Source organism: Colius striatus, chromosome 6, assembly GCF_028858725.1.
Source record: "Colius striatus isolate bColStr4 chromosome 6, bColStr4.1.hap1, whole genome shotgun sequence".
In the NCBI taxonomy this organism is placed as follows: domain Eukaryota; kingdom Metazoa; phylum Chordata; class Aves; order Coliiformes; family Coliidae; genus Colius; species Colius striatus.
Genome location: NC_084764.1, coordinates 34,962,511 through 34,990,272, shown reverse-complemented (window position 1 = coordinate 34,990,272; position 27,762 = coordinate 34,962,511). Strand labels below are relative to the sequence as shown.

Below are 27,762 nucleotides of genomic sequence, written 5' to 3'. Positions count from 1 at the left end.
CTGGAACACATAGGATAGGATAGGATAGGATAGGATAGGATAGGATAGGATAGACCAGACTATGTCAGTTTGAAGGGACTTATAATGATCACCTACCTCACATACCTGACCACTTCAGGGCTGAGCAAAAGTTAAAGCATGCTCTTAAAGGTGTTGTCCAAATGCCTTTTAGACACTGACAGGCTTGGGGCATTGGCCACCTCTAGGAAGCCTGTTCCAGGCTTTTACACCCTCTCAGTAAAGAAATGCTTCCTAATGTCCAGTGTAAACCTCCTCTAGCACAGCTTTGAACCATTCCGACATATCTTGTCTGTGAGTACAAGGGAGAAGAGATCAACGTCTCCCACTCCATGTCCTCTCTTCAGGAAGCTGTGGAGAGCAATGGGGTTGCTTCACAGCCTCCTTTTCTTCAGAAAGACACAAAGTCCTTAGCCACTCCTTTAGGCTCCCCACAGGACGTTCAGCCCCGTGGGGAGCTCACTAGCAGTCATTAATGCCGTGATGAGCACAAGAGACAGGAGATTCCCTCCTCTTCCCATGGGGCAGTGAACTTCAGCAGGCCTCTAGTGACATTTCTGCCCAGCTGAAAGGATGGCTAGATGAGCTGGGAAGTGCCTCCTTCAGCCAGCCTCCTGAGTTAGGCCTGTGGAGGGAAGGCACTTCGTTAAGCAGCTCTGTGCTGTCATGAAGCAGCATGTCCAAGGCAGGAAGGGAGAGGATGCCAGCTCTGGCATGTTGTGGCCAGGGTATTCAAACTGCCTCAGGGGATGGATGCCAGATACATAAAAATTAATAGGGATTTGACATCTAAAGTTGCTAAGTCACAAAGAACATGCATAATAAAGGCCAGGTTTTAAACAGGGAGAGTCATGACAGGTTGGAACAGTTTAACCAGACTTGTGTGGATTCTACTTCAATGGATGTTTTAGAATTGGAGTTGGAGGCTTTTTGTTGAGAATCTCCTTATTTCCTTGGCTGAGGATCATATGATGGCTTGGGCTGCGCAGGAGAATAGCTGAGGTAACTTCAAGGGTGTGGAGATGTGCTGCAGTATAACCATATCTTTTCTGCAGACAGAGGTTGCTGAGGATCCAGAGAAGGTTTCCACTGTTCACTTACAGCTTGGGCTACCACTTGTGTTCATCCTCAGCCAGAAAGAGACCTACGAGGCTGACAGGAGAACAGCAGAATTTGTGGCCTGGCAGCTCTTGGGGAAAGCAGGAGTTGCCCTTTTGTCCAGGTATTTGCTCTCAGGTGTTTTGGGGTTCTCTTTGCTTCTGTGTTGTTTGTGAGCTCAGTTACCCTACCATCAGGATCATGTATGCAAGGCAGTAAAAGTAGGCTGTATCCTGCAAGAGGATGTCACACTTAAAGCCTTGTCCAGAATCAGATTGGTTTGGTTTCAAGCTGGCTGAAAGTGTAGAAATGTTTGACTCTTTTGCTGACTTAGAAGTGGAAAAACATTCAGATTAGGAGAGATTTTAGAAAGGAAACTTAGCACAGTATCTTGTCCTCTGCAGTAAAGGAGGTGGACTCTGGGTGCTGGGATGCAATGGGAGTCTCTGCTCAGTAAGCAATGCCTCAGTCGTTGAGGGCTCCCTGAGACCAACATGCTTGTTCCCCAGGAGGAAAGGTCACACACTTGTGGAGATCTGGCTTCCTCTGCAGTTGTCCATCACTTATCTCTGCTACATGAGCTTAGGAGCAGCCTGCACACACCATAGCGGCTTGTGTTAGCCAGTGTTTCCGTGGTGTCTTGCCAAAGGAGGTGTGCAGCCTCTGTAGGCATGATGGCACAGCCCTTGGGGATGTCTGCTGGCAGCTGTGCAAATGGCAGGAGATGGTGGAAGGATGGAAGTGGACTCTCCTTATTCCAGCTTTCTGCCACCATGGGACCTCCCTGTATGGAGACACTTCTTGGCTGCATTGACTCATGAGCTGAAATCCATCAGCAGAGCAGCTGCACTGGGCTGTGGCTATCAGTGAGTGAGCAAAGACCCAAAACATGGAAAGGGGATCCAAGCCCCTTGTGAAATAAGCACATTATGCAGTGCAGTCTCACCAAAAGATCACTTGAGCCTGTTTCTCCACCACTGATGATTCTGGGTTCCTGCAGGTGCTTTGGGGACCCTGAAGCATGACTCTGAGGGCATGGTACCCCTGAGAGAGGTGGGCTTGCCAGCCAGGCAGGCTGAAGGCAGGGAGTCACCTTGCACATTGCACCTTCTAATGTTCACTTTGTATTTTGGAAGGGACCTCGTGGGTTTGAACATTCTCCTCCGGTCCAACGTCGCTCTCAAGATGCCAGATGAGGTCAGATGTTGGGTTTCTTTATTGTACAGCTCTTATTTCCCTATCTGGGCATGAAGCTCTTGAGAGGTGTTGGAGTGTTGCTCAGCTCCATTGCTGTAGGAAAGCCTTCCCAGAAGCTCAAGGGGAAACATCGTTCCCTAGATACCGATTTGGAACTACCTGAATTTGGTACTGCAGAGCAATTATGCCTGCTAGTGAAGAGACAATAATGACTTTCTTCTGAGTTCAAAACATAGAGTGGCATTTCCATTGCACCTTAAAGTTCACGAGGTTGTGAAGTACCTAAGGCAGTAATCCAAGTGCAAATTCCCCAGAGATCTGGACTTCTAAAGGCCTTTGCCTGCCTTCAGAAAGGCATTCCAAAGATGGGAGAGGAAAAGAAACAGAGAGCAAACAAGCAAAGGTCTGTGCTGAGCCAAATAGTGCTGCAGGCAGCGATCTGGGAAATGGGCAAGGTGGAAGTTAAATGAGGTTGATGAAGATGAGCTAAACTCTGGAGGGACCTGACCCAGCCTGTGAGGCGAGGTGGCATTCGATGCCAGCAGATACCAGGGAACACAAGTTGCCCCAGATTACCTGAACTGTCACACTTGTGATTGCAGAGATACAGGATCAGACCTGAACCTGAGCATCCCCTGAGGGCTTCCCATGCCCTGGTGAGAGATGTGTTTCTCCTTCTAGAGCCAATGGGAGGTGCCAGCAGTTTGTCATTTCTCTCAGTTGATTATAAAATTCATTTTCTCTGAAATGCCTTTTGCTGAGGCAGTGCCAGAACTGGTTTTAAGCAGATGAGGTCTCATTTCTGATAAATACATTTTGCTCTTCTCTTTCCATGGGTTGGAAGCCCTCTTGGGAGCAGTCTTCTTGGTTGAAGTCCACGAAATAAAGAATTTTTTATGCCAGTTTCCCAGGCTGGGGTGGGCCTGCCCTGACCCAGCCTGATCCTTTCAGATGGGGGACAGCCAAGTGAGCCCTGCACCTCCCTCCCTTCTCTCCTTCACTGTTTGGCTGCTCTGATTCTTTTAGATGGGGGACAGTCAAATGGGCCCTGTACCTCCCTCCCTGCTCTCCTTCACTGTTTGGCCACTGGGCTTTTTCTTGCAGTGGGAGATCCATGTTGAGTTGCTGGGAAGTGGAGCCAGGGTTCACGTTCACACCACTCCAGACACAGGATCCCACCTAGCCACAATTACTCCCTCCCAAGGAAGTCTAGACTAAGAAAAACTGTGTGATTGCAATTAGGCCAAAGAAACACACTCCATATTCCCTCCTGTTTGGCAGCTTTAGGCGTCTGTTCACATACCCCCAAAATAAGGAGCTGGGTGATGGTGCCCCATCAGCCTTGAGTTTGGTTTGTGGGTGGAATGGGCACAGGTTGATGGTTTGCTCCCACTGATTTATTCTGTTTTCTTTAGGGAGTGCCAATCAAATACTTGGTCTTGGAAGATACTGATGAAGTTATAACCCTCGTGGAAGATAAGAACAAGGTTGAAGAAATCCAGGACAAGGGGGAGGAGGAGGAGGAGGAGGAGGAGGAGGAGGAAGACGAGGATGAAAAAGAGAACAACAACCAAGGTGTGCAACTACACAGTGAAAAGCTGTTTGTCATCAGATATCACTTAAAATCAGCTTCTGCTAGAGATGTGCAGGCACATGGCAAAGCATTAGAGAGTGCTTTTGCAAATCTAAGACAAACTATCACAGTCACATCATGGTTGTACAAAGTGACTGTTTCATTCTCTGCAGATCACTGGAGTTCCATGACAGACAGGCATAATTTCTAGGGAAAAGCACCAGGGAGAAAAACCAGCCGCTGCTAGAGGAACAATTGCAGAAGTGCTGCACGAGGGAGAGGGTTGAATGTATCCAGCTTCAGAGGCATGGGGGGTTAAAGTGTACCCAATGCTGTCTTTAAGCATCAGAAGAAGAGCCTCAGAATTATTAGTCCTTTGGCAAGGATTGATAAATGTTTTTCTAAAAGCTGTTCCAGACTTGCCTTCCCCAGGGAGAAAACACTGGTCCCTGCAATGCATCCTGGAAAGTGCCTTTGTTTTCTCCACAGAATTGGTTTTGTTTTCCACAAAAAGTGGCACAGGATCCTAGGGGAGCCTACATGCTTAAAGAGTAGTGTTCATATCAGAGGGCACAACTAGTGTTAGACAGCATAAGTGCACTGAGATGAGTCTGCATGTGTGCCTCTGGTCCCCCATAGGAGGCAGTTACCCACCCCCTTGCTGAGTCGCTGTGTCTCTGCTGAGACACAAAAACATGCTGATGGGATGGCACTTGAGGCTGCAGTTCCTTCTGCCCTCTACACCTACGAGTGTTCATGGCCATCTTTGGGTTCCTTGCAGACATTCAGGATGATCAAGTGGTGGAAGCAGTTTGCAGGGACAAGAAGCGAGAGCTGTCCCTGGAGCAAATCCGTGTCCTGACAGAGGAGAATTTCCACTCTGCTCTCTTGGAGACTTCCCGGACTGTGGTCCTCTTTTATGCCAGCTGTGAGTATGAAAGGTGGCCTGGCTGACCCTCCTCTAAGCTCATGCTGCTCCCATGCCTTCTGTCACATGGTGGTCCTGGAGACAAGCCTCAAGAATAAGTGGCACATCTTGGGCCTCCACCCACCATGTGTTCTTTTTGTTGACTCATACTATGTGAAGACAGAATCTCTCAGTATAGTAGGTATTAGAAGGTTCAGGGGTTTTTAATCTTCATTTTATGGGACTAGAATGTAGGAGAAGAGGGGAAATTGTGGTAGCTTGGGCTCATGGGATATAGCCCACACAACTGTGTTGCTGTCTGCTGCACAGAAGCATTAAGTCCAATTTTCCTTGTTTCTGTCAAGTCTTTCAGAGCCTGAAGCACCTTAGGATGCAGAGAATCCTAACATGACACTGTCAGGGAGCAAGGTGGGGCTGGTCTGTCACCTGTATGTCCCTCAGGGCTGTGTGTCTCCTGTGTTTCAGGGGAGGCAGTGTCCCTGGCAGTGCTACAGTCTTACACTGAGGTGGCCGATCACCTGAAAGGTAAGGTGCCACAGGTCTGAGTGTGTTACAGCTGGCATGCACCTGCCCTGGCAGTAGGAGCCAGAAGACTGGGAGGAGGGGTTGGACTAGATGATCTTTTGAGGTCCCTTCCAACCCTTAAGATTCTGTGATTCTGTGAAACATTGATGGTACCTCCTTCCCTCACCCAGAATGGACTCATTTTTTTCCCCTCAAACTCTTGAGGAAGGAATACCCACATTAGGTTGTTTAGGAAGAGTCCTTTGTTTCTTCTTTAGGGATCTGTGTGGTCCATTTATTCCTCTTTAAAGTCATGGGACCAGGAAGGCAGCCTTCTGCAGTCACCTCATGGTGGTGTAAATTGGCACACACCAGCTGCCTGGCTGATGGTGGTGATGATGATGGTGAAGTTGATGGGCACAGTGACTGTGTGATGGATGATGGTGATGATGGCAATGTTGATGGGCACAGTAACTATGTGCTGGATTCCCAAGAGCATAGGGAAGGCCAGGGCAGAGCACCAGTGACAGTGGGTGATCCAGGGTGGACTTTGGAGTGAGGAGGAGCAAACAGCAATCACTACAGCATGCATCATGGAAACAGAGTCCTGTTTGTGCCCGTTGGTGCTAGGTGCTGCACAGAACATGGAGATGCAGTGTATGCTGCACACGAGTCAATGTGCTGAGTGGCACATCAGATCTCCTGTCCTTGGGATCTGGAAAGCAGCAGTAATTGGCCCTGGCTTTGGTGGAAAGTGTGACAGACAGGTGTGGGCAGGCCCAGATCCCTCAGGGCAGGACTGTGTCAGAGGAAGAGTTTCCAAGGATGGTGCCTTCAGGGCCTGCAGATTGGCTTAATTACATGGGAAGTCTCACAGGCAGCCACAGAGCTCCTTAAATAACATGTGACAGTGAAGAAGCAGCAACACTTAAAAGACGGCACACATGGGATGGTCTGGTGGCAAAGGCAGGAGGGGATGGTCCTTCAAGATGGTCTGAGCAGTTCCTGAGCAGTGTAAGCCCCGATTCAGCTTCATTCAAGTCTTCAGCCTCAACCCTCCCTACAATTAGTGGAGAGAGGTGGGTTCTTCTGCACATCCATCCTTCTTACGTGGGCTGAGTCTCTTCCAGAGATGCCTCTTTCTCCCTCTGGCTTCGGGAGATACTCAGGTGGCTCCATCCCCAACTCATCACAGCACAGTGGGGAAGTTGTGTGGATTTGGGTGAGAGCTGTTCTGACACCACTGGAAATGGCTGGTGCCTTCTCTTGGTTTTTCTTCTTCATGAAGGCTCATTTCTCCTAGTGATGGCACATCCCTGGGACTGAGCACTGTGCCCTGCAGAATGCAGGTAGGATTTAGGCTGAGAGCTTAGCAAGGGGGACATGTCAAGAGTCTGTAGAGGACCATGCCAGCTTTCTGGGAAGCAGATGCAGTGGGAGCACTGGTGGGAAACCCTCCTGGGAACACTGGGGACAGTGCTGTGGTTTGGATGAAAGCAGTTCTGTGTTCATAGTTTGCATGAAAGGAAAGTCCCCAGCAGCTTTGATCTGGACTGCAGTCCTGGGAATAAACAGGAAAGCTCAGGGACAGTTGTTGTTTTTAGAGATGTTATGGTTGTTGATGATTTAGGGTTTCTTTTAGACTCCTCAGCAGTCAGACCAGCAAGATGAGCAACCTTGGAGAGTCAGTGGATGAAACCCTGCCTCTTCCTGAGCCAGTGGCTAAACCTGGGCTGATCCTGTGTGGCCAGACTCTCGTGTGTTTTTATATTTGATAACAATCTCAGTACATGGAAGCAGCCACAGGCAGATTCTCAACAGAGATTATGAACTGATTGGGGTCAGAGCCTTTTCTCTGTGATCATTGAGGTCCCACCAAAGACTCCCAGGCCAGCTGTGACCTGTGGAATGACTCCAGTCTACTTCCCTGATGAGGCCTCAGAGAGGCCAGAGAACAGCTGCATTTGTGCATCTAGAGATCCCTTGTCTCTGCTATTGAGGAAGCCTCAATCACAGGAAGGCTACCGGGGAACTGGAACACCTGAAAAGATGGAGGTCCCTGGGCTCTCAGCCTGAATGAGGGAAGATACAGCAGTCCAAGGGACAGAAGTCTGGATTGGGAAGAAGATCTTGAGCTAGGCAGGACTGAGAATGAAACATGGGGTATGGCTTTGGGGCAGCTCTCCTAAAAGCCATTCCTTTTTCTCTCTGGGGTGGAGCTTTCCTCTTGAGGGCTGAGAAACCAAGACCAGCTGTCTAAGGCATGAATCACTCACTCTGGGAGGCATGTTTTGAGTTGCAGAACCAGCTCCCACTTTTGATGCCAATTCCTTATGCAAAGTGGCACTGAGAATAAGCCTTATGAGATGAAGGGTGAGGGAATGGATGAGGCTGGGGACTGGAATGACCTTGTGATTCATCCAGTAACAGATGTTCAGCAAATGGTCACAAAATTAAGTTTATAGCCCCCCAAGTGTTTTCTCTTTGTTGAGAGATCCAACCTAGCAAGAGATGAAGAGAAGCATCTCTTGTCTTGCCAAACCAAGTGCATCTGCTCTTGCAGCAAGGGTGTGCTGTTCTCACTGCCACTGGGGCCGACTGCTGCAGCTCTTGTTTGCTTCTGCAAGCTGTGCATTCATGGAAGCAGCATGGGATGGGAGAAGAGGATGTGAAGGTGAGACAATGCCGAGCATTTCTTAGGTGTTTTTGCAAAAAGAGGAAACCAGTGTCTAAGAACAACAATATACTGTGAAAAAAACACAACCCAGTTCTGCTTCTCGCTTCTGTGCTTGCAGAGTCTTTGTGATCAGTGGCCTCCAAAGACAGGGATCTGAAGTTATAGTTCAAAGGCATGAAAATCACCCATGTGATTTAGCATTATGGATATTCATGGAACCTAAATGAAGTGAGGATTTAGGAGTCCATTGCGTGATGCTGTCTGGGTAGTAGTTTCCCATTCTGATGGAATTCCTGCTCTCGAAGTGCAGCACTTCACACACAACTTACTTCTCTTTCTTCTTGTAGCCTTTGGACCAGCTCTTCAAGTGAGCTGTTTCTAAAGCCAGTCCTGCCCCTCCAGAGGATTAGATCATTGAAGGATTATTTTTTCTTGTTCCAAGTATCACTGATGCTTTGTCTTGTCCTGTTTTTTTAATAAAGCCCCTAGGACAGAGGTTCTCACTGTTGCTGGTTTTAGTAGCACCTAAACTCATAGGACACAGGACTCTTGTGTTCCTTTTACCATTCTCCCTATCCAGCAGGGCTGAACAGTCCTGCTGAGTTACTCAACTCCTGGACCTGCTGTTTGTTCACTAATTGATAACATGGTGCAGGTTGGGATGGGAGAGTGATCATCCCTTCTAAGGTGTTTTGAGGCTCTTTTGGAGAGTCAGTTTGGTACTCAGCCCCCCAAGGTATTATCCAAATACCAAAACTCATTTTGAGGGACCTTAGAGCAGCCTTGCAACTCAATTTTAATGGGACATCAAAGCCCCGTTTCCATGTGAGTGTTTTTCAGAGTTGAGCAACACAAGCTTATGTGGTAACAGATGATGAGAACCAGCTATACTGGATTAGAGAGGTGTGAAATAAATCCAAGGACAGGCTTTTTAGTTTCAGATGTTATTTCAGAGCCTGAAGAATGACACAAAGTATTTCTTGGGGAGTGTTTTGAGAACTCCTTACTGTCTGAGGGGGATTGCAGACCCTCAGCTCTTTGCTGCTACTTGCTTTTTCTGTACATGAGTTTGACACAAGGCAAAACAGCAACAAACTCCATATGGGAGCTGGAAAGCAGAATCTAAGAGGATGGTTACAGACAATGGCCCAGTGGGATGCCAAGGACATAAGGGCAGGTGACAGGAACGCATGCTGAGGTCACCTCTGCCCTCACCTTTGTGGGGACGCTTTGCCCATCCGTGACTGGAGCATTTCTAACCTGTGATTAAAACCCTTCCACAGCTTCTCTGCCAAAAAGAGTCAGCAGTGCTTGGTTCTCAGGAGCTTATTTTCATATTTGTTCAAACCTCCCTACCTGAGAATGAGTTGTTGCTTGTCCTCGCCCAGCTGGGAGCAGAGTGATCTCACTGTCGCCTCCAGAGCAGACTTTACACCTTGGTACATTTTACTGTTTGTTTCTTCCAGGCAATTTGTAATCAAAAGAAATGCAGTTCTATGGGTTTTTACTCAGGAGGCATGTCTTCCAAACCTCTCTAGATTCTCTCTCATCTGCCTAAGCTGTTCCAAAAACATGTTTCCCAGCCTGACTTACTGGGTTCTGCAGAGGTCTTGCTGGGACAGAAGAGCATCGTTTTCCTCCCACGTGTTGTAGGCGCCATGGAGAATTCATCCCAGAGTGAGCTTTGCCCTTTTCTGCAGCACTGATGATATCTCTGCCTCCTGCTGATTACAGAATGCTGCTGTTGTTACTCTTTGGCCCTGAAATTACTTGCAGCCCCTCTGGGCTTGGGGTCATTTGCAGATTGAATGTGTGTGTTTTATTCCATCAGCCTTTAATGAAAGCAGTGATCAGAATCAAACCCCAGACAGACAGAGAGGGAAGCTTTAGATGGCTTGATCTGCTGTACTCGTGAGAAATCCTCATCATCTGCCCTGATCCACGTTTCTGAAGGACACTCTGTGATGATCTGCCTCCATGTGTGTACATGTCTCTAGGTTTCATCCCATCTTTCCCACATAACTCTTGAATCCTCTTCAAACCAATTTAGGGAAGGCATGAAGATTTCTGAGATATGGCTTTGCTGCAGTGGGCACAGATGGTGTGTGGCCTGAGGACTGCACACAGCCCTGCTGTCCTTGGTCAAGCCTGCAAGTAGGTTGGAGGCATGTTAGGTGAGGTTGTGGCTAGTGAAGCTGGTGATGATTCACCTGCCATCTGGTTAGCACAGGCTTAGCCCTGGACCAGCAGCAGCATGTGCTAGTCATTGCCCGACCTGCAGGATGAAAGAAAGGCTGATAAGGACATACTGGAGCATGCAGGGAACCAATCTGCAGTTGTTTCACTGCTTATGAATCCCTGGAGTTTATTGCTTTGATGAGACCCATAAAAAGCTTTTTCAGTCCCAGGAACCAAAGTTAGACTGACTGCTCTGTAATTCCCAAGTGCTCTCCCTCTACCTCTCCCTTACCTGTGAGACCCCAGGCTCTTAAAGTCCTGCTGGTGACTTGGAGATGAGCAGCTTGCATAGGTAGGACAGGGTGAATGCCATCAGACTGCCAACCTCTATTACATCTATTGTGTTTATGGGCCTTTTAACTGATTCTTGTGTTTTGGGCTCCACACTTTAGGTAGAACAGACCCTTGACACCTCAATAAATGCAAAAGCCTTGAACACATCAGCACGACAAGCTTTATCTTTTCTCTTTCCTGTAAGTGAGGCCCTACATAATTTCTTTGTCTTGGCCTTATTCCTAAGGTATTTCCAGCGCCTTTCCTTACTGCCTTTAATGCTCCTGGATGGTTGCCTCAGTTTCATGCTGTTCCTTTGAGTAACCAGCCAGATGTGAATGTCTCTGGGAATTTCCTTCTGAGAATTGCAACTACCATGTCCCTGAGTTTATTCTCTTTGTGATCTCTTGTTTGGATCAGTCCACACCTGCTGGGGAATATTTAATACATGCACAGGTTGGAAATGGTGGCTATTGTGCTCTCAAGTGTAAGGCATATCTGTGAATGATTTCAAGAGGGAGACAGCCTGTACTCAAAGGGATTGTGTATTCAGGGCTGGATTTTTACATCCTGCCCACATGAAACAGCATTTGATTCCAAGAAGGGTTCTCAGCAACATCTCAGCAGTAGCTCACCTGTGCTAGAATCCAGCCCTGTGGGATGCACACCAAAGCAGGTAGGATTGGCAGCTGGCAGCATGAGTACCAACCCATGCTGTAACAGCCCAAGAGGTTCACAAAAAGCTCTCTTTTTCGGTATTGTTTTTTGTCTTCTTCCCATATTATTTACATGTATTTGTTTTCTACCCCAGGAACTCAGGGAGTTTTGCTCTCTCGGGTGAACTGCTGGGACTGGCCTGGCGTTTGCACAAAGGAGAATGTCACTGAGTTTCCTACCATCAAGATTTATGAGAAGGGAGAGAGATCAGTGCTGTACAATGGCATGTGGGGAGCTGAAGAACTGACCAGCTTCATCATGCTGTAAGTGTCTGTTAATGAGTCCCCACACAACGGGGTTGGCACATCTGCTGGATGATGTTCTGGATGCTTCACAGCCTGTGTAATGGAAATACTTTTTGCAAAAGTAATATCAGATCAGATTGTGGACCTGATTTGGAAATCAGCTTAATAACTTTTTGTGCTTTTCAGTGTCAGGGAACATCTGTTCTTGGACACTGCATCCATCTTTCTCTCTTTGCTGGAATTCCTTCTCTGTTGTTTTTAAGGGGTGTCCCAAGGATCTCAGAGCAACTAGTTTGGCTCAGGGCTGTTCTCTTCCCCATAATCAGCTCCAGTGCCTTGATGTGATGAAGCATGGTTCTTCCTTCCTATTTTTGTCTCTAATGAGGCATAACAGTTGTCATATTGGGTTGGGGCATTGATGGATTGAGGTTACCCTTTTGTCTCTTCATCCCAAAAGTGAAGGTGGCAGCGGCCCATGTTGTTCCTCTGCCTTTCCTTAGGAGCCGAGTTTCCTGCCCTCTGAAGCTGGCCACGATTGATGAAGCAGAAGGGTATTTAAGAGGAGAGTTTCCACCTGAGCTGTCATCCTATCACCACATTTCATTTCTAGGGGTATTTAACAGAGCCACGAGTGAAGGTTAGTGTGTTATTTGTGGGTTAATGCGCTCAGCTTCATTCCTGATTGGAGAGGAATGATTCCAAGTGCTTGGAAGTTCCTCCATGTTTCAATTTCTCCAAGTATGTTCACACCACAGCCTTCCTGGCACCACTCTTTTTGTTTTCACAAGAAGTTAGCTGGTGGTTCCAACTGTGGGACCTAGGCTCTGTATCCTTGCCCAGGGGACATTCACTTGCCTGATGTGTTTACTACACCCAGTGTGGTAGCACTTGACAAGCCCAACAGAGACTGAGACGTGGTGCTTTGTGCTGTACAAAACAACAGTGCCCTGGGTGACCTGTCTCTGCAAAGAAATTTTTGCAGTTGCCATGATTTGTGCCTGTTGCCCCTATTGTATTTCCTGCCCCTGACTGTGAGGAGCTTGGCTCTGTCTTCTTTATGAGTTGCCTTCAAAGTAGTTTTAGGCTGCCATTAAATCCCCTCATAACCTCAGGCTGAACGAGCCCAGACCCATCAGCCTCATGGACTACTCCATGGACAACATATCACAGCATATTCTTTCTTAAAGAAAGCCCTTTCCACTGCTGGCTTGATAGTTATCTTGCTGACTGCTCCTCCTGCAAGTGTGGTAGTACCAGACCTTGCAACCAACACAATCCAAAACCTTTGGGTTTTTTAAAGAAAATAAGCAAAGCAGAAATAAAATAACCCCCAAATTTCTTACATCAAAGGGAAGGAAATTGGAATAACTCAATGGAATCCACTTCTGGACTTTGAGATAGATGGGCACAGCCTCCAGAGTGGTGGACTTCAACTAGAAATTCTAAGCAAAGTTGCTGGAAAGAGTCTTCTGAACTTGTCTGAAGTTGTCTCACTCAGTGATGGCCAATGACAGGACAAGGGGCAACAGGTACAAGCTGGAACATAAGAGGTTTCAAAGAAATACAAGGAAAAACTTCCCTGTTCAGCTGAGGGAGCCCTGGCACAGGCTGCCCAGATGGGTTGTGGAGGCTCCTTCTCTGTAGACATTCCAAACTCACCTGGACGAGTTCCTGTGTGACCTACTCTAGGTGGCCCTGCTCTGGCAGGGGGGTTGGACTGGATGATCTTTCAAGGTCCCTTCCAACCCTTAACATTCTGTGATTCTGTGGAAAGAGAACATTATGTCATGCTTCAGTCAAACCTGCAGTGGAGAGCCAGGACCATCCAACCCCACAATCTCTGAGTTACCAGCTAACCCTGGGAATTGCTGCATGAAAAAAAAAAGGAGGATTTTCTGATCTTTCTTAAGATCAAGATTTCAGATTGTTTTTTGTTTTGAATCTCCAATGGGCCTGTAAACTTTGATTAAATGCAAACCAAGCTGCTTTCCCACATAAGGAGGTCCAGAGGGAATCTACTGTACTCAGAGGTAAGAACAAAATAAAATGTCTGGAACCAACACTGGTCTGTGTTCACTGAGCCAGCTGACAGCTAAGACACCTTCCTTCTTCTGGAGGGTCAAAGTCTGTAGCTGTAGCAGAAAATCTTGCTGATCTCAAAAACCTCTTAGTCCATTCCTCCCTGCTTTTCATCAGCTGAGCTCCAAAACCTCCCCTCTGTTCCCCATATTCCACTCTCTGCAGTAGTGAAGCCTTGATTAACTCTGTGGTAGGCCCTTGTGCAACATGGGGGTGGTCAGAGGGGTTCCTGGAGGGAACCTGCCTGGATCTGGCTGGACCCTGTGAGCTCAGACCCTTTCCTATATAGAAGTTATTCATTTCTTTCCGTGCAAAAAAGAATCTTGGAGGTTTCCAGATGGCTCTGTGTGGAGCCTGCAAGATTACTTCTTCCCTCAGGGCACACTCAGTCTGCAGTCTGGAAGGGCATCTGCATTGTGGGGCAGCTGAGCCGCAGGTGCCAGGGGAGAGGAAACACGTGGTGCTGTCGGCGCCTGTAACCTGCAGGGTGTTGGAGCATCATGCAGAACCACCTGAGGGGGCAGAGAACTGTGGAGCCAGCTTCTGGCACCAAACACAGGCCAGAATCAGGGAAACCACACTGCTGCTCTTATCAGCCTGGAGACTTATCTGAAATTTCCGATGATTTTCTCATGGCAAAAACTGCTGCTTTAAACCTGAACCGGCAGTGCACTGTGTCATTGCCTTTTCCAGTTAACTGAAAGAGAGCAATGACATGTCCAGTTAAAGCAAGCCCTGGACTTTTTCCAGCACTTAGCATCAGAACTATGTTAAGAAGCCCTGCAGTGGGTCTGAGCTAAAAGAAGCTTGTCAGAAAAATCATAGTTAAAACGTATTACAAAGAAGTGAATGGTATTACTGGGGCAGGGAAGGAGCACTTTCCTGGGAACTTCAAGGACTTGTAGGAGAAGAATTTGTTTGCAATGCAGAAGCTGAAAGCATACTTAGAAGTAAAACTTTGTCCTTAACCTTGCAGCAGATGTATGAAACTACACCTGTGTTCTGCAAAGCTCTGTAGTATTGCAGGGCTTGCCAGCTTTGGTGTAAACTAAATAAAGGTGGCATGAAAATCCCAGCGTGGTGGGGGTGGGAAGGGCCCTGCAGAGCTCATCCAGTCCAACCCCCTGCTAAAGCAGCTTCCCCTCCATCAGGGGGCACAGGAACGTGCCCAGGTGGGTTTGGAAACCTCCCGAGAAGGAGCCTCCACACCCTCCCTGGGCAGCCTGGGCCAGGGCTCCCTCACCTCAACGACAAAGGGGTTTCTCCTTGTGTTTAAGTGAGTTTTTTTTTGGTGTTGCAGTTTATGTCCATTACCCCTTGTCTTGTCACTTGGCACAACACAGAAAAGTGCTGCCCCATCCTCTTGACAAACACTTTTAGGTACTTGTAAGAATGAGATCCCCCCCTCAGCCTTCTCTTCTCCAGGCTGATCAGCCCCAGGTCCCACAGGGAATTCAAACCCTGCTCTCAGGTGTGACTAATTGAATAGGAGATATTTAAATAGCTTCATTAGAAATGCTTTGTATCTGTAGTGGAGTTGGGTGAGTTTGGGGAGCAGCGGGGGCGAGAGGTTCTTGCACAGTGCTGACATTGCAGTAAGCTGTTGGGAAATGAAGGCTGATGCGTGGCTCTGGGTCTGGCACAGTCCCCAAATTGGTAAGTGTGGTAGGGAGGGAAGATCTAATTTGGAATCACGTGATGAAAGGGGTTGCAGGTTGTCCTGATTTAGGAGAGAATTCTTGCAATCAAGGCTGCTCCAGGGCAGCACTTCAACACAGATTTCCTTTTCAAGTGGGTGTTTAAAGTTAAATGCCTGTAGAATGTTCTTCTGAGGAAGCCTGGATGTGAGCCTGCTCTTTCCACATCAGGCTGTGTCCTTCAGTGCACGGAGGGTGCTCACAGTCTGCCCGTGGCCATTTCTGCAGTAGCAGAGGCACGCACAAGTTCCCCAAGGCTTTGTTGGCGAAGTTCTTGGTGATCCTTACCATCTGGTCCTATGGGTTGCTTTTCTCTCAACACTGGTAAAGTCAAGTGACCAAATTTTAAAAAGCAATGGAAAAGCATGGGTTTGACATGGCAAGGATGGTTTCTCTGTGTCCCAAGATGAACCAGCCAAGAGCTCTGTCACCAGCTTTGCTCTATGTGCGTTGCATCCCGCAGTGTCTGAACCCTCAACGAGCCCCTCCTTTGAGGATCTAAGCTTCCATCAGGAAAGGGAAATAATGTAAAGGAAAGTTTGTGGTCCCTGTGGTTCCAGGAAACACACTGGAAAATATGGCTTTAAGTGTAGCTAGAAAGCAGGAAGCAAACAACCAAGAAGTGACCAGTTGTGAGCCAGCTTCAGCCGACTGAGGTCTGAGTCACCAGTCCCAAGAGCTTGGGCTGGCCGGTTGTGATACGACAGTGAATGTTGTGAGGAACACTAAATAGTATCTGAATGACATCTTATTGAAATTATAAAGCAACACATATCTGTAACCTTAATCCTTGGGAAAACCTGACTTCTCCAATGAGGGTGATTTCTCACTCTCCTGAAGTCGGAAGAGCCTCCTTTATTGCTTTCAATTGCTCAATACAAAGTGTGTGTGTGGGGGTGGCTGTTGAAATCTGCCCTGTTTTCACCCCACCTTTGGCAGCAGCAGTTTTGGTCTCTGATCTGTAAGTGTATTTTACAAGCTCACGCACTGTGGTTTGCATGTTCTCACAAAACGTGTGATCCTTCTATGGATCCAGCTGCCCAAAACTGACCATGTTTCACAATGGCATAAACCATCTCTGGAATCAGCTTCACTTTGGGGCTCTGCTGGCTGTCTCTCAGCGGGGATAGATTCAGTTAAGATGGATCATGAGAGCCCCAACCCAGTCTTTTCCTCCCCATCCTCTGCCTGACCTGACCTGGCTGGTAAGGCAAGTGGAGGACCCCAGCAGCTGCTGCCCATGGGTTCATGCTGAGCTCTGTCAGTGAAGGTGCTGGCATCTATTTTGCAGCTGCCCAGACATGCTGTGTCTGCAAGGCATTGCACTTTTTGACATTCCCTATCCCAGCTGGATGCCCATGACAGACCCTGCCTGCTCTGAGGAACCAGATAAAATCAAGACACTTGAGGGAGAAGCTGGTTTATGTGCTAGGCACTTAGCACTACTCCAGTTAAGTCATCATCAGTCATTTCCAAAAGGTCACTGGGATTTACAAGATTTCAGTTTAGGTTTATAGTGGGTCTCCTGTTCCTAAGAACACTTATAGACTTGAAGTCCTTAAAGACATTTCATTTTCCATCAGTGCCTCTGTTGTGCAGATCCTGGAAACTGAGTGCTGATGGCTGAAGAGCAATTACTGTTCTCATAGCAAGAACTTTCCTTCTGATCCTTTTGGCCACTGCCAACTCCTCCTCCCATAGCCTGAGGCCATGGGACGCATCCATTTCTCACGAACCTCTCCCCAAGGTTTTGCTCCCAGCTGGCAGTTTGTGGTGGGAGGGTGTTCTGTGTGCAGACAGTGATTTGATTTCCAGGAGGAAGCTGACACTTCTCTTTCTATTGTTTGTTTTTGTATCGCTTTCTTTTTCACAGCTAGGGAAGCTTTCGAAGAGGCAGGAAACATCTTGAGTGGCCACGTAACGATGGGGATGTATTTTGAAGATGATGCTTTGGCTTTGTAAGTTGTTTATCTTTTTCTTTTAGGGGAATTCAAACTGATCTGTATTTGGTGAAAGTCAATGCCTAAGGCAAGTGTCGTTGGCCACTCTCAGTGTTTAGCAGCAGCCCCAAATAGCTATGAGTGACTCAGTCCTGTAGGGTGATCTCTCAGCCAAAGAGAGATGTAGTCCCAGCTCTGATACTGATTAGCAGCCTGTCCATGGGCAGTTTATTTAGCCCTGGTGTAATGAATGGTCACCTCTTGTCCCGCTGTTCAAATTCACTCTGGGTATTTTCAGTCCCTCAGCCCTGCCAGCCCCCCTCCCCCCCATCTATTGTGTTCTCCATACAAACAGGATCAAACTGTAATGGAGAATAAAACAGGCTGGGAAAATGATACTGACTAGCTAGGATCCATTTGTGAGGAAAACAGTTCTGTCCCCCTGTTTCAGGAAGAAGGGATTGTTACTGGTCTTTCTTCACCTTCTCCTCTCCTGTGAGTCTTGCTCTGATGTTTACCCCAAGAGCAGCCACAAGAGAGGCTGCTTGTGACTACTTGCAGGCTTTCCTGGCTAATGGTGGAGTGAGCACTGTATCTGGGTGCTAGAAAATGGTTTGGAAGCCCTGAAATAAATGCTCTCATCCGACAGAGCTGCTTTGGTGTGGACCAGATGGCCCTTCTGCAGTGTGAAAGGCATTAAACCTCTTTGGTCTCATCCAGCTTCCCACTGGGCACTCACATCTGGCTGTGGGATGTTTGCAACTGCCAAGGATGGGGAAGAACCTACATCTATCTTTTCGACAGTTGATCTTACCATGGATCTGTGTTTCTTGGAAGATCTGCCCCTCTCTGTTTCCCTCCCCTTGGTAAGAGCAAGACATTCCCACCATTTCCAGACAGAGCTTTGGGGAGGTGCATCATCTTTCTCCAGAAAGACGGCTGGAAAATTACAGCAGCCTTCTTCTTGCACATATGATCAAATGAAGTGAAGGCTTTCTTGGTAGCTCCTGATTGAATAAGCATGAACTGTGGCCCTGACTTTTAGCCACACTGGAGCTAATGGGATATGAGCGTGTATCAGTCCCATGAGCTTAACTGTATCATTAGGACTCACTTCAACAAGGGGCAAAGTGCTTTGGATTAGACTGTGAGAGATGCTTCAGTGCCTTTAAATACTGCTAGATCCAGAGGGAATCTTCAGCTTGTCCTGGCATCTCATTTCCATCAGGAATTAGCTATTAAGGCAGAGTTAAAAAATCCCAGCAGGTCCTTGGCCTGTTTTCTAGGTGTGGGTTTAACTGTGGCACTGCAGCAGTGAATGACTTTTCATTAGTTTCTTAACAGATGCAATGCATCTCTAGTGTGTCTGATGAGAAAAGGGCATTTTTTGTGGTATGCACAGAGAATAAAAATGTAAATATCTTGGTAGTAGCTCTCTATTAACCAAATTGTGCCTCAAAGCACCAGCCGTGGTTGAGTCTTAGAAGCGAGGCAGTGCCAGGCTCCTTCACTGCTGGGCTGGGAGATCACTGGCCAGCTACAGAAGTCACAACCAGCAGCATCAAGGTGAAAACCTGACCTTCCAAGCTAAAAGACTTTTCTCTCCTAAGGATCTCAGAAGGCAAAAAAGAGAAGAAGGCAGAGTGATCTTACAAAACAAGATACCAGTAGAAAAAGCCTGTGTTCTCTCAGCAATGACACATGAAAGTCTACACCTCCATCCTCCTCCAGCCACAGTCTGCAGCATGCTTCTGTTTAGTTGGAATAGCTAATACAGTTTATATAGATACTCAGTCTGCCAGGATTGGATTTTGGCTGTGATTTGTGGGTGAAGCTACTGTACATGGTCATCTTCTCAACTGTAAGTAGAAAGTAAACACTTACAGGAATTCCTTATGCAAGAGCCAGGCTCACTTCCCTTCTTAAGAAAAGAAAAGCTATTCTTCTGCTAAATGCTCAAGGAAGAAATGTTTGTACCTCCCAGTGCACAGAAAGCTGAGTCCCCTCTTCCCAGAGAAAAAGGTGTACAAAATACACAAAGAGTGTTGTTAGCAAAACTGTTTGCTCAGCAAGCACCTGCTCACTTGGTAACTAACGAAAGAAGAGAACCATTAAAGAAATAATGCTTTGAATGAAGTAATTCTTTATTTCTCCAACACTCAGGTGTCACAGATTCCTGCCAAGTATTTGTTTGCAGGTGGTTTTGATTTAAATGCAAGTCTCACATTGCCCATTGAATGCTCCTGGTGTATAAATAGAAATCTATCTTGAGCAACCATACAGCCCCTGGGTACCAGCAGAGATGAGAAGTGATTTCAAGCCAGACTCCAGTTATTAGATGGGATATTTGTTGGTTTCCTGGCAGGATACAAGAAACTTCTTTATCAAAGGCTACTCAACAAATTGATGTGTTGAGAAAGAGGGAGCAAGAGCCTGTACCTCCTCTGAGACGTGATCAGGCCAGAGAGTCTGTTTATACCTGTGGAAATTTGAGAAGTTCAAAATCACAGAACCTCAGAATTTAAACATTTTCTAGGGTTTTACCATTCTTTATCAATGAGAAATACAGGTTAGTTAGTAAAACAACAGAGAGGAAGGTTAAGGATCCTAACAGTTCAAGGGATTCCCAACCATGACCAGAGGTGTGAGACTCAACTTCTTTGAGGAGCAGAGCTTGAGAATCTAGGTAGAAGGGGAAAGCTTGGCTCAGGGCTGGATTTATGAAGATACATTTAAAAAGCTGAAATGAATCAGATAAATCCAAGAACAGCTTAGCAATGTGTTCACAATATTGCAAGACCTCAGGAAAGTCCATGGACATTCATTACTCCTGCTTTTTATCAAGACATCAGTGCAGATCTGGGGTGCCCTTCAGAAATTTGCAGTGAGGGTATTATTTCCCGACAGATAAGTGCTGTGATGGTGGAAGTGAAAGGCCTACATGGGAGCCAAAAATCATGGACATGTGTTACCTGCAGTTCCTTCTGCTTGCTTGGTCACTGATGACATTAAATACCGAACACTGAGGTTTTTAAAGCATATTTGAACTAGTCTTCATCCCCTTCAGAACTGCTAATTGAGTGTCCAGACTCAATTTGCCCAGACAAAGCACAGAGGGAAGTGCAATAGGCTGTAACATGACTTTTCCATGAACTCCCTTTGCAATAGATTGAGTCTGTGGCATCTTTCTCATATGGAGGGAAAAAACCAACCAGATGGATCCGATTACTTTTGTAAAGGGAATCAAAGGCTTCCCACCTTCCCACCTCCAGCAGCCCAAAATGTCCTCACGCCTCGCTGTCTTCCCCAGCACGTCTACTGTCACAGCCTTTGAAACATAAACTACAGACACCACCAAAAAAACTGATGAGATAGCAGACTTCCTCCATTGTGCCCTTCCTCAGGACACTGACATCTGGAGCCTTCAGGACTGAAGTTCCTCATACTTCTAGAAAATGGCCCTCCCATCTTGGTGTACTCCCTGCCCTTTTGTGGCTCAGACTTCTTTTGTTTTTGCTCTTTTCACCTTCTCAGCATTTCTTTAAATACCCTTCAGCCCCTTAGCCAGAAGAACACCGGGGAGTAAAGGCTGAGCTGGTTTCTACACCTGGAGTGTGCATTTGCAGGCTCTGTGTGTTGGTGTAAGACATATCTGACTTCAGCAAAACTGCCTGTGTTCACCAAGCCAAAGACCAGATCTCCTGGAGCTGATTTAACGTAGATTAGTGTCCCTTGGGTGGAACCTAAGAGCTTCTGTTTGCCTTGCTGTGGGAGGCAGAGTAAAGCACTGGCTGGGCATTGGCACCATCTAACTTCACATGTGAAAATGAAAGAGAAGTGACAGCAAATAGCTTAGAGGATAGTGGTTTTGTATTTTCCTGTAGTTTATCTGCTGGTGTCTTTTTGCCGATGAAAGTGTTGGGTTTGTGTGTGTGTGTGTTGAGTGTCTGGTGCAAGCCGAGTAAGGGCTTGTTTCAGAAAGGGATAAGGAAACATGTCAGCCCTATCTCTCCCCATCAAATCAGGACACCACAGTGGCTGGAGAAGGGGTGATGGGGAACACAGTCTTTTTCTTCTGCAGGTGCTTGTGCCTCTACATATCATAGAACCTGGAATGGTTTTGATTGGGAGGCACCTTCCAATCAAAAGGCACAAGCTCCTCCAGTTCCAACTCCCTGCCATGGGCAGGGACACCTTCAAACAGACCAGGCTGCTCCAAGCCCCATCCAGCCTGCCCTTGAACACTTCCAGAGATGGGGCAGCCACAGCCTCTGTGGGCAACCTGTGCCAGGGCCTCACCACCCTCCCAGGAAAGAGCTTCTTCCTTACATCTCGCCTCAATCTCCCCTCTTTCAGATCCCGTAAATATGCAGTGTCTCCCCCAGCCCTACTTCTTTCCAGAAGTGGAAGCCAGAGTGTGGAAGGCCTGTCTTTGTCCAAACAGAGCTCACAGGACATGGTGCAGATGATCAGATATGAATTGCTGGACATTTTTGTAAGTAAAAAAAGAATGACCCAAGTGTCCTTTTTCCATTGTGGTTGTTTGCAGCAGCACTGATTATAGCATGCAACATAAATATGTTTGCTCATTATTTCTATCATGCTGAGTTACATTTGTTTTTAGATTTTATGGCTTGGATCAGACAGTCTGGACAGAAATCTGCTGTTTGCTGTGTGGTCCCGTGGGAGGAGACCCTGGGAGCCGATGACCTGGCTTGTGCTCATAGTCACGAACCTGCGGCCGTAGGGGCTTGGCCTCTCACAGGCTCTTCTCCCTGCCCCTTGCATGGACCTTTCAGAGACCAATTATAGCCATAGCACGTGGAGCTGGGCTGAGCTGGCCTTGCTTCTACTTTCTCTCCTCACACCCCTTCAGCTCAGAGGACACAGCTGCTCCTACAGACTCAGCTTGTGATGGGCAGTGTTGGGTACAGACGTCTCCAACAGGCACCAAGGTCCCAGCGCCCACACTTGTTTTCAAGCTGCCTGTGTTCAGCATGGATCCTGCAGCCTTGCTTAGCCCCTGCACTTCTTACAAAAGACAAAAAAAATCTAGTTTTAGCCTGTTCTTTCCTCCCTATGAATCCCAACTTTTTTTGATGTCTTGCAGCCAGAAATCACCGTGCAAAATCTGCCCCTCTACCTGCAACTCAGAAAGCCTTTCCTCATCTTGTTCAGCGATGGTGACATCAGTCAAATGGAAAGCAAGGAAATGCTGAAGCTGGCAAAAGGAAGAGCCCAGCAAGTGTTTGTGGCTTGCTGGTTGAACTTGTGAGTGTGTAAAAACCTCTTGTGTTCTTTCCGTTAGCTCGCTCTCAGTATTTCAGGGCAAGAAGAAACTGAGCCTGCAATAACCGAAAAGTGGTTTTGCTGGTAATGTGTTTTTTTGGTCTGAAATCATCACGAGTTGGGAGGTCAAATCATTTAGCAATGATTCTGTATGTTCTTGGCAGCTGCAAAATGGCACAGCCAAGTAAAATTAGTGAATGTTTAATTGATTGCAGATATAATTGTCAATAGATTAGATGGTGTGAAACCTCCTGCATAGTAGCCTGACCCTGGCTGGGGGGTGCTTTGTGTTTTTATCACATGTGGGGCATTTTGATGCCCTTTTGGAGTGTCTTATGATGATTCTTCCACCAGTACTTAGAAGGAAGCACAGCAGGACAGTTCCTGTTTTTTGACTGGGGCAAAGAAAGTTTTCAGAACAAAGCCCTTAAGGCAAACTTCAAAAATATTCAAGAAACAAAATGAGCCCAGGAGCTAAGAAATAGAAAGTTGTAGGAGAGGGATGGTTTTTTTAATCCTCCCCTCCCTAGCTGCATTTTCAGTTTTTAGCCTCTGTTTGTTTTGCCCAAGCCTAGAGACACCTCACTGTCTTAATCATAACGTGCTTTGAAGTCTGGGAAGCGCCTCGCAGCGTGGGCTGAAGTTTAGCTAATGGGGAATGCACATGTTTGCAGAGAGGAGACTATTTTTTTTGCCAGTAATGCAGAAAAAAGAACCCAAGAGCCCGTTGAACTTCCCCACCTACACATTTGCCTCCTTCCTTCGTCAGAGCCAAAGGGCATTGTGACAAAAGAGGGCAGAATGTTTACAAAGGCATGGTGTGATAAGACAAAGGCTACTGGCTTTGAAAGAGGGGAAGTTTAGATGAGATGTAAGGAAGAAGTTTTTCTCTATGAGGGTGGTGAGGCCCTGGCACAGGTTGCCCACAGAGGCTGTGGCTGCCACATCCCTGGAAGTGTTCAAGGGCTGGTTGGATGGGGCTTGGAGCAACCTGGTCTGTTTGAAGGTGTCCCTGCCGATGGCAGGGCAGTTGGAACTGGATGGGCTTTAAGGTCCCTTCCAACCTGAACCATTCTGGGAATCTGTAGTTCTAACATGGCCATAGGCTCAGAAGGAGTACCATGATCCTAGAAAGAGAGCCTTCTTCCCATGGTAAGAGCCAGCTCAGACCTCAGGTGTCCCTCAGCCTCACACTAGAGCCAGCATCTTCGTGGGCTTACTGTCCTTCTGTCTCAATGTCCTCTTTTGTCTCTGTGTCACTCGGGGAAGTTGCCCTTTTAGCTCCTGGGGCTGTGGGGAAGCACCCAGCAGCTGCCCAAGGACTGAGCTGCCTGAGCACATGCCTCTGCATCAAGTCCTGCCTTCCCATGGAGCAATGGCAGTGGCTGGACTGGAGGGAGCTGGGGTTAGCTATGCAGGGCTCTGTGACCTGTCCCACTCCTTTCTCACCTCTTCTTAAAAACCTATGGTGGAGAACATTTCACACCTCCCTGCAGAGTTTACCTCAGCTCCTCCTGCTCCAGGATTTCTTCACACATCTCATCTGCCATCCGCTCCCCCTCCATTGGACTCCAATGACTTGCTTAAGGCATTGAGCTTATAAATAGTGTGTGTGCTTTGCTCGATGTGGCCTAAGGGCTTTGGTACATGCTTAACTCTCAGTGCTGCCAAACCACTGGTGAGCAAACTGAATCTCCTCTTCCCAACAGGAAGAAGACCCCGGTGGGTCGCGGGGTGCTGAAGGCTTACTTTGCCAGTGTGCCTTCGCTGCCTGTTCTCACCTGGGTGAACCTTCATGATGGGGGTCAGGTATTCAAGTTCCCATCAGAGCAGTCCCTCACTGAAACCAACATCTTGTCTTGGCTGGAGAAGCTGAAAGCAGGCCTGGAGATTCCCAGCAGTAAGTGGGCACACGTTTGTAACGATCCTAAGCACGCACTGTTAGCACCGGGCTGTTTATGAGAAGATGCTACGTGCAATAAATTGTCTGCCCTGGAATTTAATGATGGAAAAAGTAGCTAGGCTAGTTTGAGCACGAGAAGTACAAATAGTCCAGCCAGAAGAGAATACCCACACTCACAAGTTTGCTTCAGGACTGTTTAATGTTCAGAGCCAAGAGTGAATCGCTGTGAATCGACACGTCTTCCCCGCGATAATCTCCAAACCTGGCTGTGCTCTCCACTCACTGCCAACAGACCTTCTGAGACACAGCTTGCTAACAAAGCCCTCCTGGCTCCCACTTGTCAGCAGAAGAAATAGCTGCTCTTTAGACCCCTTCCAGCATTTTTTTCGGCTGGGAGAGGATAAGGAAGCTGATGCTTTGCTGTGCTCTTTGTTACGTAAAGGATTGGCTTGTACTGCTAAGCTTTTCTTTGCACCCCTCCTGCTTTGAGCAGCCTGCTGGAGCTTTAGAGGAGGGCAGCAGGGATGTGCCTTCCTTTCGTGTTATGTGTAGCCATGGGATGCCCCAGAAATCTTGGGAACTGCCATCTGCCAGCCTGCTCCAGGCTCTAGAAGAGCCATGGATTGCCTCCACTTGATAGATGTGAATTTTAAAATGAGCCTTTCAAAGCAAGTACTTCCAAAAGCCTGATGAAGCAGGATGTGTAGGCTCTTGCCAGACCTGAAGACACCATTTCTGACCCAGGAATTGCTAGGAGAACCTTGTGAGCCAGCCATCCTCCCACACCTCTTTGCATTGCCACTGCTAAAAGCACCCAGCTTTTCACACAGGTCCCTACCTAGGGACCTTAGTTTTCAGGGGTGTCAGAGAGATGAGCTGCTGACTGAGTAGCTCTCTGTGTGGCCAAGGCCTGTGCCACCCATCAAAACCTCCTTCCTTAGGCTTTTAAGTGCTATGAACTGTGTGACCAGTCTTAAGAGCATAAATTAACGAGCATCCTCTCCTAATGGGGCTGCTTGCTCCCCATGTAGACAGCAGCCTCCCCTCACTCCTAATGGCATCTCTATGATTAACACAGTTATCTGAGACTTCAATGAAACATCCATCCACTGCTGGCCAGACCTTGAGTGGGACTGCTGCAGGGGAGCTGTCTGAGGACACAAGACCCCCAGCACCTTTGTGCAGTGGAGCCTTGAACAGTTCCAGCACATACTGATGCACCTCTGGCTGGTTTAATTCGGGGGGTGGTGTTAGCTTTGGAGAAAAGAGGGTGCTCTTTAATTTTACATTCACCAGAAGGGCAGGAAAAGCCATAGTTCCTCTGACAGGGAAATGTGTGTGGAGTGGGGCTGCATAACCCTCACTAACATGGGACTGTGTTTGCTTCTCAGGTGTCCTGTCTGAGGAAGACTGGAAACCACCTCTCCCTGCTTACGACTTCCTCCAGATGATGGAGATGGCAGCGCCTGAGCCGCCCCTCCACAGCTCCCCTCCCCACAGGGACACAGCAGCACAGCTCCCACCACAGAGCCCAGGAGGGGACAACCCCCTCCAGGAGGAGCCTTCCCAGGACACCAAGGCCGAGAAAGTCGCGTCCCCCGGGAGGGACCTGCGAGGCACAGCCCCGAGGCTGTCAGCGAGGGAGAAGCAGGGCAAGAGACACAGCGAGCTCTGAGAGAGGGGCAGCGAGAGGTGTGGCATGCTGCCCACCACACCTTCTCACCTTCCCACCCCTCCGTGGAGCCTTTATGACGAGAAGTGCTTTTAGCTGTAAATTAAGGGTGAGGGGGTAAACCGGCCCCTAAGTCTGGTGCAGCGCGTTGGTGGTGGCGCAGCGGCGGTTGCACCGGAACGATGTTGGTCCGGCACTCACCGTACCGCCACCGCCCGCTGCTGGGACTGCATCTCGCTGCCTGCAGCCGGAGCCTGTCGCAGCGACGTTGCTGCGAGGGAGCTCGGCCCGCCGCAGAGCTGAGGGACGGATAGCGACGAGCTCACGGCGCGCTGGAGGCTGCAAAAGCCCAGTCAGCACGGCCCGGCTCTTTAGTGCGCACATAGGCACTGCGGTTCCTCCCGAAGCAGGAAGAGGTGAGGATAACCAAAGGTCATTTCTTTCCCCTCCTGGTCGCAGTAGCAGCTCTACAGCTGCGTGCCAGCAGGAGCTGCTCTCAGAAGGCGGTTCCAGCAGCGCCCTGGCCATGTGGAGCTGGGAGGGCAAGTGTGCCACCTGCCCCAGGGCTGCTCCCGCTGGCACCCACTCCTCTTCACACCTGACCCCAGAGCCCAGCTCCTGAGTGTGTTCGTCCTCGAGGGGAAGAGGAGCATCTGGTGAAAGCAGTTTTATTACAGGGCCAGAGCTCGGGGCATCACAACAGCTGCAAATAGCTGGGATGTAAATCTGCCAGCAAATCCCAGCGGAAGGCAGGTTGGAGAATGGCTTTGCTCAGTGCTGGCATTTTCTTGGTAAAGAGCCCAGGGGGGTTATTTGCAGCCTCAGTTTTTCTTTGCTGTCTGCGACAGGAGTGAGGTTGTTGCCTCTTGAGCAGGGAGTGAAGGCAACAGAAAGCTCAGGGCTTGAGAAACGGGAGAGAGATGAAGGGCAAGGCTGGCAGTGTTGGGAACAGGCCCTTCTGAGGTGCTGTGGAGCTGCTTCATATCCCTGTCCAAATGGGGAGGTGAAGGACCTGCAGAAGTGACCTCTGTCCATCTTCTGAGGACAACAAAAGCTCTGTTGTTCCTTGCTGGAGAACCTGAGCTGCAGGCTAGTGTGGGATGTAGGCTGGGGAGACCTGGGTGTTTGGAGGGAAGCTTTGTCTACTCCCACCTGTGCCATGATGGTCTTCCAACCCCCTGCAATAAACATCTGCTCCCTCTCATAGCACCACTGAGATATGGCCAGAGGGACAGATCCTCTTCCTTATACCACTGAAGTTACAGGGGAGAGGAAAAATTGATGGTAAGGAACTGCTGAGAGCATTGTAAAGTCTGCTTCTCATCTGCAAGAAGCCCACATGGTTGGGAGTATTTTGAAATGCCCAGAAATAGACCATTAGTGCTGGGATCTCCTTGAAGCTCTTAATTGAAACTGACCATTTTTTGGACTTAATGACAGGCTTTGAGCCAAAATGTATATATTTAAAGTAATAAACTGTAGCATGCAGAGCAGAGCCTGCCATGCAGCCCAGTATTCCCAGAGGAGGGAGGGGGTCAGGGTGCAAACAGATCCTTCGTGGGTTCCCATCGTTCCTCTGCCATACGAGGTCCTTGCGCCAGTGGCTCTGTGAGCTTTGCCCTGGTCAGTGCCTGTCCTCACAGGATCCCAGCATGGAGGGGTGGGAAGGGCTCTGCAGAGCTCATCCAGCCCAAGCCCCTGCTAAAGCAGGTTC

At 48.2% G+C, this 27,762-nt stretch overlaps 1 protein-coding gene across 2 annotated transcripts in view; it reads left to right on the top strand.

Annotated features, from left to right (window-relative positions):
* TXNDC16 (thioredoxin domain containing 16) overlaps window positions 1-27,538 on the top strand; it is a 46,099-nt gene extending 18,561 nt beyond the window's left edge. The window contains exons 9-20 of one of the 2 annotated variants that reach the window (XM_061998244.1): window positions 1,074-1,240; window positions 2,253-2,313; window positions 3,729-3,888; window positions 4,668-4,814; window positions 5,280-5,339; window positions 11,318-11,486; window positions 11,969-12,105; window positions 17,118-17,202; window positions 21,541-21,679; window positions 22,295-22,455; window positions 24,183-24,373; window positions 25,768-27,538. In XM_061998244.1, coding sequence (XP_061854228.1) covers window positions 1,074-1,240; window positions 2,253-2,313; window positions 3,729-3,888; window positions 4,668-4,814; window positions 5,280-5,339; window positions 11,318-11,486; window positions 11,969-12,105; window positions 17,118-17,202; window positions 21,541-21,679; window positions 22,295-22,455; window positions 24,183-24,373; window positions 25,768-26,051 — 1,761 coding nt within the window. In that variant the 3' untranslated portion in view covers window positions 26,052-27,538. Of the gene's footprint in view, window positions 1-1,073; window positions 1,241-2,252; window positions 2,314-3,728; window positions 3,889-4,667; window positions 4,815-5,279; window positions 5,340-11,317; window positions 11,487-11,968; window positions 12,106-17,117; window positions 17,203-17,833; window positions 18,051-18,794; window positions 19,539-21,540; window positions 21,680-22,294; window positions 22,456-24,182; window positions 24,374-25,767 lie in introns of those variants that run through there. The other variant, XM_061998245.1, reaches the window with a different exon arrangement.
* The last annotated feature ends 224 nt before the right edge of the window (window positions 27,539-27,762 follow it).